General features: G+C 39.0%; 1 protein-coding gene across 1 annotated transcript in view; it reads right to left on the reverse strand.

Moving 5' to 3' along the window:
* Nucleotides 1-4,345: 4,345 nt before the first annotated feature.
* LOC126975569 (uncharacterized) overlaps nucleotides 4,346-20,523 on the reverse strand; it is a 35,251-nt gene continuing 19,073 nt past the window's right edge. Inside the window, exons 3-7 of the mRNA XM_050823514.1 lie at nucleotides 20,214-20,317; nucleotides 9,754-10,024; nucleotides 8,903-9,090; nucleotides 4,938-5,103; nucleotides 4,346-4,597 (exon numbers count right to left, since the gene is read on the reverse strand). Of these exons, the coding sequence (XP_050679471.1) occupies nucleotides 4,452-4,597; nucleotides 4,938-5,103; nucleotides 8,903-9,090; nucleotides 9,754-10,024; nucleotides 20,214-20,317 (875 nt within the window). The 3' untranslated portion in view covers nucleotides 4,346-4,451. The remainder of the gene's footprint in view (nucleotides 4,598-4,937; nucleotides 5,104-8,902; nucleotides 9,091-9,753; nucleotides 10,025-20,213; nucleotides 20,318-20,523) is intronic.

Below are 20,523 nucleotides of genomic sequence, written 5' to 3' on the forward strand. Positions count from 1 at the left end.
TTCAAAAATTATCGAAATATCATCCGCGTATACAAATATTTTATTATTTGTAACGTCTACAATGTCATTTATGTAAAACAAAAAAAAGAATTGGCCGCAGGACACTTCCTTGAGGTACACCACACTGGTTAAATGTATATTCAGATTTGTATGTTTCTTTCTCACTAATTTTATTAGTCCGAGTAATAATTACACTTTGTTTCCTATTTTTTAAATATGATCGGAACCAATCTAACACAAGCCCCCGTATTCCATATGCCTCTAATTTTTTAATAATAAGTCATGGGACACTCTATCAAAAGCTTTTGACATGTCAAAGTACAATACTGTAGTCAATGTTTTTGTGTCAATATTTTGAGCAATTGAATGTGATAAAGAATAGATTGCATCATTAGTAGATCTATTTTTCTGAAAGGCAAATTGTTCATCTTTAATTAAATGAAATTTATTACTGAACTCCTTTAACCGTAAACACATACATTTCTCAAAGATTTTTGATATGATAGGTATGAGAGTAATGGGTCTGTAATTTTCAATGTTATTTTTATCTCCGTTCTTGAATAGGGGGCTAATTATGGATATTTTAAGTTCTTCAGGAAAAGAACCACAAGAAAAGGATATGTTAATTAAATGTGTCAGCACGGGTACCAATTCTGCTTGACATTGTTTTATTACTTTTGTACATATCTCGTCATATCCTTCTGCAGTGGTATTATTTAGAGACATAATTTGTGTATATACTTCCGGTTCAGACATGGGTCTCAGGTACATAGAAGAGGGATTCTGACTAATGTTGAATAGATTTTGACAGCATTGATTTTGATTTGCATTGAGTATACCAATATTATTGAAGTAGTCATTGAAAGATGTACCTATTTGGGTAGGGTCTATTATTGTTTGATTACCTAGTGTAAGTGAATCAATTTCGGTACGTCTACTCTGAGAATTTAACTGGTTTTTTATAATTTTCCAAGTTGATTTACATTTATTTTTACTTTTATTCAAATAATGAATATTGCAATTTTTCTGTGCCTTGTGTATACAATTACGCAAAATTTTGGAGTATTTTAAATAATTAGATTTATTTATATCCGATTTCATTTTGTAATAACGGTATCGTAAATTTCGCTTAGTACTGCAACTTACTCTTAATCCCTTTGTTATCCACTTATTGCTGTTATTTCTCAATTTAATTTTTATAAATTATTATTAATTTTATTATATAATAAATAATAATTTAATATTATATTATAAATTTAATATGACCTAGTATTTATTTATCAGTTTGGTGTAATTACTTAAAAAGTTTTATGTCGTTACCTATGTCATAGTCAAATGTACTAATAACTAACTACTGCTTAAATATTGCTAACTGACTTTAAAGGCTACGTAAATACGATTTCAGGAAGAAAATTGTAATGTTGTCTTACCATTAGAGAATATGTTGATACTTAGCAACAACCATTTAAAATAAGCAATTGTGTGATTTATGAAACCACGATGCAAGTGAAACTTTCGTTCATAAAATAACATTATTAATATCAGCATAATAATCGAAAAAAAATAAGCAAATATATATTCTATAATTTACTTATTCATAATAAAACGAAAATATGTGATAAAAGAAACCTTTGTCGAGTGTCAATCTTTCGAGAACTACCTACCTGACTTGAAAGCAATAGTTCAAATTAACGATTTAACTTCACCCCTACACCCTATCCCTAACGCGACATGCGATAGATGAACGAAAAATTTGAGGCATTGTAAATAAAGTTTCACCATCGAAATTAATTCTGTTTTTCTACTGACATAATATGCTATTGTAAAATTTACTGACATCTACGTAGTAGTCTTTTACAGAAATAAAGTAGGTATTAAAATATAAACCTATAAATCTGTATTAGTTTTATCAATTATTAGCTGAACCGACAGACACTGTTCTGTTGATAATAAAAAAAACACTTGCGGGTGGAACTCCGTAAAATCCGTTCTCAGCTGACCTCTACTCGGCGAAAGGAATATTCCTACCAAATTTCAAGTCTCTACGCCTTAGAGTTCCAGAGATATCATGATTGATTATTTAAAGCATTGCAATGACGATGACCCTAAGATTTCTATACCACACTAATATTCTGTATAGCCATTCGATAGATCCAATGAGAGCTAACTACTGACTACACTAGCTTCTACTGACCTCACAACATTACGGCTTATTTCATTCTTTAGCTATCGAGTGGTACATTTCAACAACTTCGAATATGGATCATAAATTTGTTGTTTTTGTAAGTTTTTATTGTTTTTGGATTCATTATCATCATCAGCCGGAAGACGTCCACTGCTGGACAAAGGCCTCCCCCCAAAGATTTCCACGACGATAGGTCCTGCGCTGCCCTCATCCAACGTATTCCGGCGATCTTGATTGTTTTGGATTGCTTCCTCCTATTAAAGCGCATTAAAAGAGGTATTCACATCAGTAACTCAGTTCAAGTCACATTTAAATTTTAGTCCAGTATTTTCATCAAAACAAGGGAGTGTATTATATTTTTTTTATATTTAAGCATATAGATTACGTTAAGCTGATAAATGAGGGATGAAAATTATACTTAACTTGAGTAAATGGTTATCATCAAAAGATTGAGCCAACACCATATGAAATCTATTAAGATGAACATTAATATTGAATCATGTTTTCTATTCATAATATAACTGTTAAAATCAATAACAATTGGGGAATAACATTTAAAACAAACATTATATCTAATGAAATTATATATGTATGAATGTACGCACACAAGCCAACTTGTATTCGAATATTCACCAACTTTATACTGACTCGTACGTCTAACGTTACCCAAAACTTCTCCCATGTAATTAAATGTTAACAAACCTTAATATCAGAACAAACAAAAACCAGAATTATGTTCTACATTTTAGATTAAGGCTTTTCATTTTAATTATAGATACATAATACACACCGCAAAATAAGGTGAACGATATATGAGGCTTACTTCTTTAGTTTTTGAGGTTGCTTTCACGATTCGTTCTTATTTACATTTTAATATAATATATATGGCCATAACTGTAAGTTATTAATGCTAGTCTCATAAGTATTTGTTCAGAAATTGAGCTTAGAAGTCATTATCATTCATTTCAACCGGACGACGTCCACTGCTGGACAAAGGCCTCTCCAAAGATCTCCACGACGATCGGTCCTGCTGCCCTTATCCAAACAGTTCCGGCGATCCTGACCAGATCATCGGTCCATCTTGTAGGAGGCCTACCAACACTGCGTCTTCCGATAGATGGTCGCCACTCGAGGACGGACACACCTTACTGCCCCAACATCTGTCCGTCCAGACATTCCCACTGCCACTTCAATTTCGCAATAATCTGGGCTATGTCGGTGACTTTGAGCTTTGTTTGAAAATTATGTAATTCAATGGTAATAGTTACATAGATATTAATTTTAATACTTTTGTTATACGAAAAATGTTTTTGAAACCTTATAATTTGGATCTATTAAAAGTGCTAAACTTACAATCTATATCTTTATATATATAATTCTTGTGTGCGTGTGTATGTCACTGAACTCCTTCTAGACGGCTGGACCGATTCTAATGAAACTTTCTGTGTGAGTTCAAGGGGATTCGAGAATGGTTTAGATTCACAATTGAACTACCTCCTAAACGGCTGGACCGATTTTGATGATATTTTTGTGTGTTCCAGTGAATTTGAGATTGGTGTGTATCTTCAGGTGGATTCGAAAATGGTTTAGATTCACAATTAAACTACCTCCTAAACGGCTGGACTGATTTTGATGACTTTTTTGTTTGTTTCAGTGAATTTGAGATTGGTTTAGATTCTCAATTCCGTCCATATAATATAATTCTCCTGCTCATGTGTATGTTAGTGAACTCCTCCTAACGGCTGGACCGATTTTTCAAATTTAAGACGTGTGTACAGGACAACGTCTGTTGGGTCCACTAGTAGGTATATAAAAGAGAATGTATGTTTGTATGTTCCCTAATAACTCCTAAAGTATTCGACCGATCTCAATGAAATCTTTTGTAATAGACTCGTTGAAGCTCAAGGAAGGTTTACATATATAATTTATATGGCAAAATAACGTTTGCCACGTCAGCTAGTAATAAATATATGCAACGCGGTGCATATGTAAAAGTTAGATATATACCTAAGTATTAAATATAAGTAATTTAAAATTATCAGTAGTCATAGTATTAATTGTAGGTATATTGTATCATCTAAACTCTAAAGCAAAATCAACTTATGAACTTTACCTCTTCCTTAGGTAAATGTAGGTAATGATTATATACAAACAACTTCATGTCAACAAAATATGTTTATTAACATTGTATGATAAAAAATATATAAATAGCTATTTACAACTTAATGTACATTTGCAGTGTTCAATGGTGGCAACGCGCGCGTAGTCACGTGACGGCGAGCGAGCCCGCGTATGAGAGCGCGAGTGTGAGAGAGAGAGCTAACGCGTGATGCCGTCTCTGTCGGGGAGCGCTACTCACACGCGCCACTGCCTGGTCGCGCTGCATCCACTCCACACCGCCTCCCGCACCCTCTGCATACACACGTGACTAGTAAGTTTATTGTGCGTGACTCTTAGACCCGGCTTCCACCACTCTTCGCTTGATCCATTTCCACCGAAGCTACGCAGAGAAGATGAAGAAATAACGAAATCTGATTGGTTATCAAAATACATTTTTTCTCCTCTCCGCTTTGGTGGAAACCGGGCCTTACTGTAGCGTTACGCCGAACGCGTGTACTGTGAAGAGAGATATATGTATTTTACGACTCGCTTTCAAATTAAACACCACGAAAACATTTTTTATTTATTTATTCGGGAACAAATTGTGTATATCGTTGTGACGTAATGGCGTAAGTCGCTCACAACTACGCACCTGTGATATCGGCCCCGTCTACGTGCAGGTGCAGGTGCGCACTGGCCCCGTGCGCCGCACACGTGTAGCGGCCGGCGTCTGACGCGCTCAGCTGCGCCAGCGTGAGACGCGACACGCTCCGGCCCGGCCACCGCTCTGTCTCCAGCGATATCCCGCCACGACTACTCTGTGGACACACATTGGAACATTACAGCAATATATACAAACCGTTAAAGAGAAAAGAATATCTGTAACGGAGATACTGCAAGTTAGGGATTTTGATTGACATAAGTCGCACACGTTGACAAAAGAAAATTGGTCACGCATCATCGGGCTGTAAACACACTGTTCTTCGTTACACTCTTGGCAGAGCAGTCGTGGTCATCAAGAAGTGATATCTTTTGGGGCAGATTCGATTCGCCCCACGAGCATTCGTCACTTTTCACCGCTGGCGAACAATCTGGTAAACTCGTTCAATGTGCCCACAGCAGACTTAATTTGGTCGGTCAATCGCATAGGTGACCTTCCTCGCCCTACCTACACTTTGCCCTGTACGACAAGGCGCTCAGTGGACTCACTGTCGCGCCGGGAGACGTGTCCAAAGAACTTAAGAATGCGACTCTATACTAACACCGAAAGGCGTTGTTTAATACCAAGTTCTTGGAGAATGGAGATGTTGGTGCGAAACTCAGTCTTCGAAACTCCCAGCATTCTCCTCCAGCACCACATCTCCAGAGGGAAAAACAAGTGTTTGGACGAGCCGGATTTTCGTAGCTTTTGATATGTTTCTGTTCTTCCATATTTTTTTCAATTTGTCCATAGCAGTTCTTGCTTTCGCCATATGGCGCTTTTATTCTAATTGTTTAACAATATAGACTATGGCAATTAGAGAAGTGTTCCCAAATGGAGAAGATACGTTAATACGACATACTTTTTTCGGTCAGTGAAACCAATGTCAGGGTTAGGTTCGAATAAGTTAAGCCGGCACCATGCCGAGACATTGCATAGCACAGTCTCGATTTTAGAAATACAATTTTTCCGGTTTCCTTTTTAAATTGGAACCTATAGTAAATACCCTGTTTGTACTCAGAAGTAGTCGGGTCTCTTGGAAAGTGCTTTTTTGTGGACCTGGGAGTGTGGCCTCCCACGTGTTCAACGTCGATAATCCAAATAAGTTCCTAAAATGTTTGTTCGATTATTGAGTGGCCACTGAGTCTAGATTGGGTTACAGGGAAGTTCGCTCGCTCGTTGTGAACTATTGAAAATTAACAATCTTTGTTTTTATGTAGGTATATATAAAATATTTTCAAATATATATTGAGAGTAATCAGTCACTATTTTTATTTCTTTCAATTAATGTCTTAGAGACTCACGTGGGCAAATTCATATTACATTTGGTATATATATTTATATTATACTACTCATTGTTTAAGTAAGATTTGAAATATATTCTAAATCATTTAAATAATATTATTTAATTCCTATTAATATCTAGCAGTGTAAATACAAAAGTAAGTATTAAATAAATAAAAATAGCCCTATATCTTCCCTGACTGTTTCATAAATTGATTATTACCTAGGTAACACTGAAAATGCTTACAAAATGAAAAACGGCTAAATGTAGAAAGTTGCCAATACTTTTATTGTTTTTTTTGAAGGAATCTCCGTTCCTCTCTACACATCGTCGCATTCGATCGATCGACCACTGAGAAAAGCAGTGAGCCCATTCTTCCTTAGGGGTCTCTACTATAGCATTTTCGTGCGCTTTCACCGCATCTTCAGGGCTCGTAAAGCGAATACCTCGAATTATATCTTTAGTTCTTGGGAATAAATAAAAGTCGCAGGGCTCCAGGTCAGCACTGTATGGCGGATGACTTATTATCTCGATACCTGCCATAGTGAAATATTCAACAGTCCGTTTTGCGGAGTGCGCTGAAGCATTGTCGTGGTGAAGGAGGATCCTGCTTCGAGGTCGCTGCTGTCGATTTTTTTCCAAGACAACAAGCAAACAGCGATTTACATACCATTCTGCAGTAACTGTCCTTCCATCTTCTAGCACAACTGTCGCGAAATGAGCTTTCCGACCAAAGAATGAGGCAATTCTTTTCTTTTTTCGTAGATATCCAGCTTTCAGCTTTCTGGTACAAAGCTTCCTGACGCCTAAATGTTCGTGTAATGATTTTTGAACTTGACTCATACCAATGCCTAGGCTTGCCCGTATCTGCTGATAGGTCACTCTCTTATCTTCCTCTATCATGCGTCGCACAGCACTGATGTTATTTTCAGTAGTCGCAGTTAAAGGACGTCCCTCACGCGGAGCCTATCATAGCTTTGTTGTTGAGTAAGCCCACAGTGAAAGTCATAATAAATCATTGACAGAAAATTTTCTCGCGTTAGGTTCATTTTCACTTGTTACAAGAGTTTTAGATTTGCCGCCAATTCACAAAAACTAATGACAAATTAATGCAACATTTACTACATTAGGTTACCAAAGAGTTCTAAAATTGAAATTCAAAAAAGTTGTCATTAGTTCTAACTGGCCAGTTCTAAACATTTTCAGTGTTACCCACGTAAAATTCTTAAGCTAAATCTTATTCTAGTTATAAAATATTAATGAAAGTAGGAATTAATTGGTATTAGTTGCCAGGTCAGGCTGTCCTGTGACATAACTCCTCTTACTCATTTTATTTACCGCAATTCATTGCCGCTATTCACTAACTTTTGGGCAAATCATCCTCCCATCTTTTTATTTGTCTCGCCCTTCCTGTTTTCCATTCATTGGACGAAATTCTGTGACCATTTTCGTCCGTTGTTCTCTCCTACTTCTCATCATGTGATCTGTCCATTTCCATTTTTAACCGACTTCAAATAAGGAGGAGGTTATCAATTCGTCGGTATTTTTTTTATGTTTGTTACCTCAAAACTTTCGACTGGGTAAACCGATTTTGATAATTCTTTTTTTATTTGAAAGCTGGTGCTTCCCGTGTGGTAATTAATAAGTAATTGTAATTTGGTCCAGATCTGACATTGCAATCCATTAGAAAACCATAAAAGTCTTAAATTTACTATGCATACGTATAGCAAAGTGGATGATAAATTTACGAATAACTCAATATCGAGCCAACCGAATTCGAGGATTCTTTTTTTATTGGAAAGGATATACTTCAAAGATAGTTTGGTGAGAGTTTGGTTAGGTTCTGATTACGGAATCCATGTCAAAGTAACGGAACTCTTCAATTAAGCGCTTACGTTCATTGCTGCATTGAAAAATTTTGAATACACATATTAAGACAAATTCTCAGTTAGTGATGATTTTTAGTGAAGTTGAAGTAAGTAACTTCAAACTAACTTCTTCACTAAAAATCAAAAAATAAAAAATAAATTAACAAAAAAACAACTGACTTCAAAAACACTATTCCAAAACAATAGATATAATATGCACTAAAAAGTATTAAAATAATTGCGTATTTTTATACAATGTAATTAATAAATCTAATTGTAGTTGCGATTATTGTAATTTTTGGAGTCGGTGTCATCCAAGATAGGTTTGTAACTACACATATAGTTATAGGTGAGATGTGCTTGAGTCGTGAGGAGGCGAGAGGCGAGAGCGGGGCACAAAAAGCACGAGCAATCAGTTTCGGTCCACGTTTGACAGCTTTACAATACACATGGTAGGACAATAGGTAAGTAGTCCAATACGACTTTTTTCATGTGTAGTTTGTAGTTGCCTTTTGAGATTTCTTTTAATTACCAGTATCTATTCCAATCTATTAAAAAGCTATCAATATCTTTCTTGTTTCTCCGTCTGCACTATTAGTAGTTGTGGAAATATATCCGTTTGCCATAGTAAATATAGTTTTCGACATAGATTGTGTCTCTTCATTATTGAAGTGGAGAAGAATTTAAAGGAGTGAGCGTTATTGGAAATCTGTTTCACCATTGCTCCGCTCCAAAGTGCAGCGTCATTGCGTCTGTCGACATACCTGCGTGTCGAGCGCGTATTCCTCGTGCTGCCAGTGCACCCTCAGCGGCGGCAGCGCGGCTAGGGTGTCTGAGGAGAGCTCCCCCCAGCTCACGTAGCGCGCCTCGCACGTGAGCTGCGCCACGCCCCCCAAAGCACCACGGACGTCCCTCACCGCTGCCGACACCTGCACGGTAGGCAGCTCCGTGTCTGAAAATCAACAATCAATTTCAAACACAAAATATTTAGATTTCAAATTTTTTAAATCAATGATCAACCATCCGCTTCTGTCATTTATTGGAGGAGCATTACATTCGATTGAAAACACTTCATTACTTCGAAATTACGATGGAAGATAATTCTATCTTATTTTCTTTAGGATTTAATTAAATTAATGAAAGAAAATCTTTTGCAATAGACACGTCTCATGAAACAAGTGTCAAGTTTACAAGAATTCTATTTCTTTTCTCTCTCTATAATGTTGATTTTAATTTCAAAATATAATAATAGTATGAAAACCAGTTCCCGGAAGTAGTCCCAGCATTCCATCGGTAGTAAGATATTTGCTTGCACAAGACCTCACCGGCGAAATCGTAGTCTTGGGTGATTTTAGCTGGCATAATGTTGGGATATGGTACGCGACGCGACGATAGACTGCGCAGGGCAATTTATGCACAATTATGCATTGGCGTATGGACTGATTGGTTGAGTCGTCTGCGTGGCTTTCAGACGTGGATAGTCACATGCCATCCTTATCTTGAGCTGTCTAGATATCTAACGCAACTATTGCCTGGTCAGGATTGCCTATCAGATCACCAACAACTCGCATGTGGTACTATAATTGACTGAGACGCTACGATGTATTATACCAACCTATGACAGTAAGATTGAAGAAGAGGCTCATCTTGGGCTCAGTGTTGATCTGACACTCGTACCGGCCAGAATCGCTGAGCCGCAGCCGCTCAAGACGCAGCGTGTGTACTTTTACGGGTCCCTCCCACTCCTGAGATGCCGCTGTGTCATCATCAAGCATTTTCTCAGAATCATCTGCTGCAGCATCAGAACATGAGACTCGAGAGTCAGCGGTGAACACCACCCCTGCGTGCGTCAGGATCTGAAGGTCGTTTGATCGAATCCACGACACCTGAAGACATGAAAATAATAATAACCAATCAATAACCAAAGCAATATATATACCTAGTCTTGTCACAAAATATTGAAACAAATAAAAAAAAATCTATTTCAAATAATATTATTTCTTTTACAGTGTGTTAGTTTAATATACAATAATTTTTTTTTTTTTATGGAATAGGAGGACAAACGAGCGTACCTGGTGTTAAGTGATCACCGCCGCCCACACTCTCCTGCAACACCAGAGGAATCACAAGAGCGTTGCCGGCCTTTAAGGAAGGTGTACTGTGCTTTTCTTGAAGGTACCCATGTCGTATTATGCCCTGTGCTGCCCCGTACGCCCCGGGGCAGCACAGGGCATAAAATGTAAAAAGCTTATTCAAATCAGTCTCCATAGGGTGAAATAATCCTTTAAGCGTTGAGGCCAGTTATCAATAGAAGCACGCAGTCTTTGGCAAAATTCTTCACAGCCAATCATATGGATTGTTTTAGGGACTCCAAATTATCATGGCGTTTAGAGCAAGGCATACTCTCTAAAACTGACCATAAACAATAATCCAGTGTTTTAAAATCGAGACTAGACGATGGCCAGTCTTCAGCTCTGATGAAGACCGAAACGTTCGTTTCAAACCAAGATTGCGTAGACCGAGCTTTATGACCCGGCGCGGCGCCGAGTCTCACTGTAAGGACCATTCAACCATTGAACATGGTGTTATTTAGGGGCTTCAATACCTTCTCAAGAAGGATATCTTGATACACTTGTTTTGTTTTTATTTGGTGCTTAAGTAATTTGGTCCAGATCTGACAATGGCATCCATGAGAAAACCATAAAAGTCTTAATTTTGCTATACGTATGTGGATGATAAATTTACGAATAACTAAATATCGCGCGATTTCGATGATTATTTTTTTATTGGAAAGGATATACTTCAAAGATAGTTTGGTGAGAGTTTGGTTAGGTTCTGATTATGGAATCCATGACAAAGTAACGGAATACTTCAATTCTTAGGATTAAATTGACGATACTCGGCCGTATCTTTTTTATGCTATTAGGATATTTAAGTCATCTACCATAACGTAGTTATGGTCAAGTAATTGTCGTAGACGAATATGATGATCAATATGTCCTCCTGAACGACTTACAGTAAGGGTGCGATCTGTGGCAGAATTTGTAACTGTCTGTAATTAAATTGCAAAGCGCTTACGTTCATTGCTGCATTTATAAATTTATTATATCTTCACATATTTAGACAAATTGTTAATAAGTGTACTTTGAATTCACTCAAAATCAAAAATAATTTAACAGAAACACATAAACACTATTCCAAAACCATACATATAATATGCACTAAAAAGTATAAAAATAAATGCGTTTTTTTATTGCATTGAAGTACAATACGAGCATCGTTCTCATTTTTGATGCATCTGGTGCATCCCAGTATCAGTTCTAAGCATTAGGTAAATCACGTGCAACGCGGAGTTACTCGAATTGTCGGGGATGCAGTACTTTGTCAAAATTTCCATCACTTGTGTATTTACTAAGCAACCAAACCACTATAAAACACATTGTTATTTATTCTCTAAAAATGTAGGTACTTATTTGATACCACGTAAGTGGCAAAAAAAACGAATTTAAGAATGAATTTTGTGTAGGTATTCTTAAAAACAAGAAATGTTAGTATGTCATTATTATATCAGTTAAAATAAAGATACTGCAGACAAGACATGGACACAGGAATCAAACCCGCAATCCTTACTTTCAATGTGTTCCTGTTTATGTAATTTATTTATTTACTCATACTAAGCCTGCGATATTTATTTTTATTTTAGGAAACAATCTGACTATCAGAAATTAAAAAATCTGAGTTAAAAGTAATGTGGTTATATAATACTATGATTAATAACGGGACAAAATTTGTGGTATCTGGTATCCCCCGTAACTGCACACACACTAGCATAAACGTGCTTCACTTCTTAATATCACGGCGTCCTTCTTTTGAAGTCGGTTGCTTTTTTGTTTAATACCCACTCCATTTTAATATCGCAAAATCGCGCCAAAATGAGAAAACTCAATGAACAATCATATAAAAATGACAGATTCCAAATTCAAAAGTAATATTACATTATTACTTAATGCTTGTTTATTTTTAATTGTAACAGTATTTATGGCCAGACTAAGTATTTAATTATTGTAAAATAGAATGAAATATCTGTTTGCTATTTAAAAAAATATTTTTATACCGGATAATTTAGTCTGATTTATGATACAAATAGTCTATTCTCCAACGTCAGGGTGTCGAATTTGCGTGACGGTGTGCGCGCTCATTGTAAGATTCACTTTACAGATAATTTTTCCGTAACGCGCCAAAAGAAGAACAACTCTAAAAACCGTGTGCTAAACGATATTCTTTACTATGTATGTAGGTGATGTGTGTGAAGCCACTGCTAACGGAGCGCACGTGGATCCCCGATGACTAACCCCCGCACCGACACACGTGCCTGTCGTACCATTTCCGCGCGTACATTCACGCATCAGATATTTTGGCAGATTGTCGCTGGGCGCTATTTTTATTGTACATTGTATAGTGTCAATTCCATTTCGCGGTCTTGTTATCCGTGTTTCACGTCGGCTAAATATACTTTTGACTTCCTACAGATCTGAATTCCGAACAACGGAATTTGATTTTAATTTTAGCTCTCCGGTTCAAAGACAACTATGTTGAGATGTGCCTATTTTTGCAAGACTATTAGTAATAATAATGTAGCATAGATATTATGTATTGTTAGAATTACAATTTTATATTATTTTATGAATTCGGACTTAAGAACGTAAAAAATACTTTTATTATTTATTTTAATATCACTTATTATAATTAATTATTACTTATTCCACTTATTACTTTATTTTACTGAACAGAATTACCGCGTCGCTAATCACAGAACAGTTTAAAGAGATCTGTTCTGTGTCGCTAATATTATTAGTGCACACTTGTAGAGGCACACTAGATTGAACCGTATCTCAAAAATCGCAAAAAAAATAATTGTACTAACAACCCTGATTAAGCAAATAATACTAACAAAAACTAACAATATGTCAAATGTAATTTTTTTAGAGATATGGAATAAATGGCTATATTATTATTATTATATGGCTGATCGACAACAATTTTAGGTTTCAGCTATATATGTATTAAAAACTATTATGTAACAAAACGCCATGCGTACAAAAAGTAATATATGGCTAGATTAATTAATAGAGAAAAACACAGCCATATTAGGAGCATCCTTAGAATCCGTCGGCATACCGTTAAAAGTGTCCTGTTGTATTAGGCATCCATATTCATCAATTACCTATTTACAAGCAGTTCACTGAAAGCAATCCATTTTGTTACTGTACCGCAATTGAGCAGTGCGTAATATAGTAATGCACAATTGCGAGATCACCAATAAGCTCCATCTGTACAACGGGTAATGCCATGCCTTGTGGCGTGACGTGTGCTCAAAGATCGTCCGATGGACGTGTACAGAGATCGTACAGCGAGTGACAGCTTCACGTCCGAGATAGTTACGTGGCGGTCGTTGCGTGCCATTGACCGTCACCAGATATTTATACTGCGAGGACCGATTGCAGTACAACGTGCAGCACTCGTGTCTGCTCCGGCCCGTCCACTTATCTCCACATATACAAAACTGTCTGCATTTAATTTGTCTTCGAGTAAAATACGTCGGCCAATTCATTCATAAAATTGTTGCATCGCATGCGAACAAGATAAGCTCATCCAGTAGGTACGTAGTATGCGTGTACAATCAAATCAAATAAAAATCACTTTATTCATGTAGGTCGAGGAATTTCTACGGCCAGTCTTCAGCTCTGATGAAGTTCGACGTTCGATTCCAACCAAGGCTGCGTAAACCGAGACTTATAACCCGGCGCCGAGTCTTGCTGGCAGGACCATTCTTAGTTATTGAACATGGTATTGTTAAGGGGTTTCACTACCTTCTCGTCTTTTGGTACCTTTTTCACAAAAGTTTGGATCAGTCACTCCTTCATAGCTAAGACCCTACCAAACCATCACTGAAGGCGGATAGTGCCCACGTTGCACGCTGTCGACTAATATTGGGAAGCTTCTTTAGAGCTTTGAGCATAAATACGTTCATTTTGTTTGTTAAAATGTTGCTCAATTATAAAAAAAATCTCATCCGTAAACATAATTTTTTGTGACCTACCTTTGCATACCGCTTTAGTAGTTGTTTCAATTTACGTTTGAATTTGCGTACTACAAATCGAATCTAAATCACTTTATTCATGTAGGTCAAGAAAATGACACCTATGAATGTCAAAAGATTTTTTTCTGTTTATATTTACCGCCTCTTCGGAAAGGGTTAAGCTTTAATGAGAAGAAGTGGCAAGAAACTCATTGAAACTCTTTTAAATCAAAATCTACAGCTTTAACTTTTTACAAATCATTGCAGTTACAATATATGTAAAGTGATGCAATAAAAATACTCAAACGTCAATTACACGCTCAATTACAACCCTTACACGAGTAAGTAAAAAATTAATAATAGTTTAAAAAAGCTAAAAAACACGCTTTTTATAGAAAACCGAACTAAAAAATAGAAAATAAATTTTAATAAATTTAAATTAAGAATAGTGTTTAAAATTTCAATAAATATAAATTAATAATAGTGTGAATAAAAAAATTATTTTATTATAAAAAAAGCGTGGGGTGCATGGTGTCAATAGTTATAAATATTTTATTGACAGATATGAGTAGAGTGATTATCATTTTGATAATATCTTAAGCACCCCACGCTTTTTTTAAAATATAATATTTTTTTTTATTCACACTATTATTAATTTATGTTTATTGAAATTTTAAAACACTATTCATAATTTAAATTTATTTTCTATTTTTTAGTTAGGTTTTCTATAAAAAGCGTGTTTTTTAGTTTTTTTTAACTATTATTTTTTTATCAAATTAGTGTCATCGGTCCTCGATAAATCTACAAAGTTTGAACGAAGTCTAGCCGTTTAAAGTGGGTCAAAATCGCGCCCAAAGAAGTCAGTTACAAAAAAGCGTATAAAAATGAGGATGTGGCACGATCATCCTGCCACCACAAGCGCCCATTTACGACCATGACGCATGGGTCAGCCAAGTCAGTGTCCCTCAACCATATTTCACGAAAGGGATAAATAATATAATAAAAAGAATGCACTAAATAACTTATTAAGTTTTACAGTGAATAAAGATTTTTTTGACTTTAAATAAATACAAAATATAAAGTTGAGACAGTGGATCATGTCACGACCCCGGCTCAAAATAGACACGAGAACAAAATAAAGAAAACTTGTTAAAGCTCAAATTTCCGAAAGTAGTGGTAAGATACAAATTATTAAATTTGTTACTAAAATTTATGAAAGATGCGCGACTCGTACCCGCGACACCTCGGGTTCCGTCCAAACGCTCTTTTTTTTTATATGAGAGGGGGCAATGGGCAAGAGGCTCACGGGATGGGGAGAGGTGAGGCAACCGCCCATGGACATCCGCAACAGCAGGTGTGTCAAGAAATGCGTTGCTGGCCTTTAAGGTGGGAGTATGCTTTTTTCTTCGTCCCTAAGTCGTATCTGTTCGGGAAGATCGCTGCCGGTAGTTGATTCCACAAAGTGGCTGTGCGAGGCAAAAAATTTCGAAGAAAACGCGTGGTTGTGGAATGCCAGACGTCTACGTGATGCGGATGGTACTTTGCACGTAATGTCCGATGGTGGAATTCGGCCGCTGGAATCAACCCAAACAGCTCCTCTGAGCACTCCCCGTGATAAATGCGGTAGAAGATGCAGAGAGAACCCACATCTCTACGCAATGCTAGAGAATCAAGCCGATCGGAGATGACTTGATCGTCGATGATTCGAGCCGCTCTTCGTTGTATGCGGTCAAATGGAAGAAGCTGGTACTGGGGAGCACCCGCCCAGAGGTAAGTACAACAGTACTCCATGTGAGGCCGAATTTGCGCCTTATAAAGTTGCAGGCGGTGGCTTTTAGTGAAGTACTGTCTCGCCTTACTGAGTACACCAAGCTTTTTAGAGGCCAGTTTGGCCTTCTCTTCCAAGTGACCACGGAACTGAACGTCGCTCGATATATCGACGCCAAGTATGCCAATACAGGCTGTGGCAGTTAGAGGAGTGATCTCGAATCGAGGGGATACGACAAAGGGAGACTTTTTAGTGGTGAACGCACAAACTTGTGTCTTCTTGGGGTTGAATTGGACTAAATTTTGTCGGCCCCATTCCGAGACTTTGCAAAGCATAGTCTCGATTTCAGACACAAGTTTGATCCGGTTCTCGTCAACGCTATCCCGGGACATGTTGGCACGGCCGGTGTAGGAAGCATACCCCGTGCTGTCGTCTGCATAGCAATGAATATTGGTGATTTGCTGCAAATCACCAATATTATATCATTGACATGCAGAAGAAACAGCGTAGGGGATAGCACACAGCCTTGCGGGACACCAGAGTTTATGGGTTTTAAGTCGGAGCATGCACCGTTGATAACAACCTTGATGCTCCGATCAGCCAAAAAGCTAGTGACCCATTTGCACAACTTCTCGGGAAGCCCATAGGATGGCAGTTTCGCTATAAGCGCTTTATGCCACACCCGATCAAAGACCTTCGCTATGTCCAAACTCACCGCCAACGCCTCTCCCTTCGACTCAACCGCTTGCGCCCATTTATGGGTGAGGTACGCAACAAGATCACCAGCTGAGCGACCCTGACGGAAACCGTACTGGCAGTCGCTGATCAGCTGGTGCCCCTCTAGGTATCCCAAGAGCTGGCGGTGGGTGATCGACTCCATTACTTTGGAGAAAATGGAGGTAATGGCAATGGGGCGGTAGTTGGACGGATCTGAGCGTACACCTTTCTTAGGGATGGGGTGCACTAAAGCCGCCTTCCATAATTTCGGGACTACGCCTGATGAGTAGGAGAGCCGAAAAAAGACGGGTAAGGACCGGCGCCAGTTCCGGAGCACATGTCCGCAGCACTATCGGGGGAATGCCATCGGGCCCGCTCGATTTGTGAATGTCCAAGGTGAGAAGCGCCTTAGGCACGGCACCATGCCGTATTTTTACCTCCGTCATATATGAATCGCACCGCGGAATATGCGGTGGTGGTGCACCTTGGTCATCCAGAGTCGAGTTGGACGCGAAGAGGGAGCCCAGGAGATCAGCTTTCTCTTTCGCGTCATGGGCCAGTGAGTCATCATCCCTGTGCAGTGGCGGAATGGCTGGCTGGCAGAAGTTTCCTTGGACAGCCTTGGCGAGCGACCAGAACGCACGAGTTCCCGAGGGAAGGCGTGCAAGTCTCTCGCCAAATCTGCCAATGTGCTTCGAATTCGCGTCAGCAATAACTCTTTTGAATGACCTTGAGGCATGATTGAAGTATTTTTTTAGTTCGCTGGAATTCACATCCTTAGATACCACCGCATTGACCCAAGCCTGATAGCACTCCTGCTTTCGGCGAGAGGCCATTTTGCAGGAGCGGTCAAACCATGGTTGGGACCTGCCACCGATCGGCACAGAGGAGGATGGAATGAAGAGTTCCATACCTTGCAGTACCACATCAGCAACAGCATCACCAGCGGCATCTGGATCTCCCAGCGAAAAATAGATCTGCCTCCACGGGTAGGATGCAAAAAAGCACCGCATCTCGTCCCACTCTGCTGACCTATAGTGCCACACGCGACGACAGCCTAAGAAGCGGGGCCGTGTTGGGCGCGTGATCGGCACGGTGCTCCGGATCAGGCAGTGGTCCGACGATCCCAGAGGAGGGTCAACGGAAACTAGGTAGCCGTCCGGATGTGAGGTCAACAGAAGGTCCAACAGTGAAGGTGTATAATCTTGCACATCTGGGATTCGCGTTGGCGCAATAACCAGTTGCGTCAGACCATATGCTAAGGCGAAGACGTGAACAGATCTCCCTGCATGATCGGTGGTACGTGAGCCTAGCCATTCGGCGTGGTGGGCGTTAAAATCGCCAAGAAACACGATCTCTGCAGTGGGGATCTGCTCCAACACGGAATCTGTAGCCATTTGGATGTGTTCGAGGAGCCGGTCAGTCTCTGCGTTACCGCTATGGGACCTATACAGGCATGCGTAGATTCGCGAATGGTCATCGCAGTCTACACGCAGCCAGATGATGGATAGGTCCTGTCCTTCAAGAAAACTCAGGCGTCGAGAACAGACATCCTCCCTGACGTAAAGGCACACGCGCACAAAGGAGTGTTCCAAATTATACCCCGGGTAGGAAAGGGAAGATGAATCAGCCAGGGAGGATATCTGTGTCTCGGTTAAAAAGAGCAGGGTCGGCTTCGCCGTCTCCAGGTGAAAGTGGACGGCATTTAAATTTGAGCGAAGCCCCCTGATGTTGCAAAAGTCCACAGCGAGTGTGGAGGAGGGTGGTTTGAGCCTCCTGCTCTGTTTGCCCCGAGTCAGCGCAGATTTGCCCCCTCCAGAATACGCGGGGCAGCCTGGGCAACCACTGTTAGGTACAGGCCCTAATTGTGGACGCCCAGAGACGGATTCTCCAGGGCTGCATAGCCTGGTACCGTCCTGGAGTAGTTTCGTTTTAGTCTGTGCTGCCATTTGTATTTGGGAGGGGGGGTGTAGGCCTCCGGATACCCCACTCACCAGTCGAAACACAGCGGCATAGCCGCTATTTCACGCCGGTTTCGAGTGGGGGAGTGGTATTTCTCCGGGCGTGCCGGCCCAATTCGGTTGTGTCCGTGAGGACCCAACATGGCACTACCACTCCTAAATTTTCTCTTTCCAATTGATCCAACCGTTCGAATACGCTTGGGTCATAAGTTTTGGTAAATCTTGTTCAACTCTCAGTTTGTGCCGCATCGTTCATAAATTTTGGTTGCAAATTTAATTTGTATAATTAATACCAGAAGTTAGGGATATCACTTTAAAAAATAACAAATTGTTTGGTGACATTCATAAGTGTAATTTTGACCAAATTTAATCATTGGCGTACAATAAACAGCTAGACTACCATTCGCCTATTAAAAGGTCGTCAAAAAATGTCCGAGCGGCGTCGTATATACGCATAACTTATACCTACGTAACATTAAAACATTCATTGAATTTACCATCTTCTTACGTGGCAGTAATGTTTAGTCTAAATATTTGTAATCGCTCATTAGAAGCTCGGACGCGAACACGAGACAAGAAAGTTTTGTTTAGAAATTGAAATATATTTTTGTTAATTTAAAGGGGCACTTACCTGTAATATGACACTCCATTATTTTAAAGTTTGAATATGCTGTTATTTGGACAGTATTTCACGAAAGACACAGTCTACTTTATCATTGCGTGGCGTTGAATTCAAAGCGCAGTCGGAACACAACTGAATGAAAACTCTGCTTAATACACAGGGAGGCATAAAAGGCATTTATTTTCTCAAAATTGATTCCTTTAGAATTATTTTTGATGTCATTTCTAATATATTAGAAACTACTACCGCTTCGGAAACAAATGGCGCTCCGAGAGAGAAGAAGCGGCGCAAGAAATTCTTTAAGGCAGAGTTTTGCTTCAGACAATTTTGAGTGTGATGGGAGTCTAGTTCTTTATTGTACGTTAATGAATTGAATAAATGATTTTTCTATCTTTATCTTTATCTTGAACTGCCAACATTAGAACATCACTTTTAGAATCATATGATCGCTACAGCTACAGACACGTGTAGTAAACTCTATCTTCGGAAATGTTCATATATCTGTTGTTAGTGTTGATCAAGCAGCAATTTGTATTGGAAGATATTTATCTTCCAATCTTCTGTCCTGTAGCCCCACTTCCCGTATTATAATATACATATTATTTTATGTAAATAAGGGACAAGACGAGCAGGACGTTCATCTAATAGAAATTGATACGACTTGCCCATTACCATGCAGTGCCGCTCAGGATTCTTGAAAAACACAAAAATTCTGAGCGGCACACGCAAATTAACAAATAAACCTTGGTCACTCATTATCGAGCTCTCAGCTTGTCATAATAATTGTTTGTTGTATGTGTTATGTGTGTGTGTGTGTTGTATAAAATTGTTACATACTGCTCTATGTATGTATTGTATAAAGATGCAGATACTGCTCTGTGTGTGTGTTGTATAAAATATTTACATACTGCTCTGTGGCTGTACTCACCGCGCGATCGTGAAGCCTAAGCACGGAGCAGCGTAGTGCGGCGCTGTCCCCCGCACGTGCCACCACAGCCGTGCGCTGCCGGGAGGAGAACCCCGGCCCCGGACCTGCCGACAATACCAGCGGTGACTACAGGGCACACAGTGACAGAACATAGGCATCTACTCCGTCTACTTCACCCACACACTGAACTGCAAGCTCTGTATTTTGGAAGGTGTTTCATGGAAAGACTTCAGCCTTTTTAAAACTCTTGGGTTTTTTCTTCGTAACACTAACGCTTTTACATCAAATATTTTGCATAAGATACAACACA

Source organism: Leptidea sinapis, chromosome 36 (genome assembly GCF_905404315.1).
Source record: "Leptidea sinapis chromosome 36, ilLepSina1.1, whole genome shotgun sequence".
NCBI classification, from domain to species: Eukaryota; Metazoa; Arthropoda; class Insecta; order Lepidoptera; family Pieridae; genus Leptidea; species Leptidea sinapis.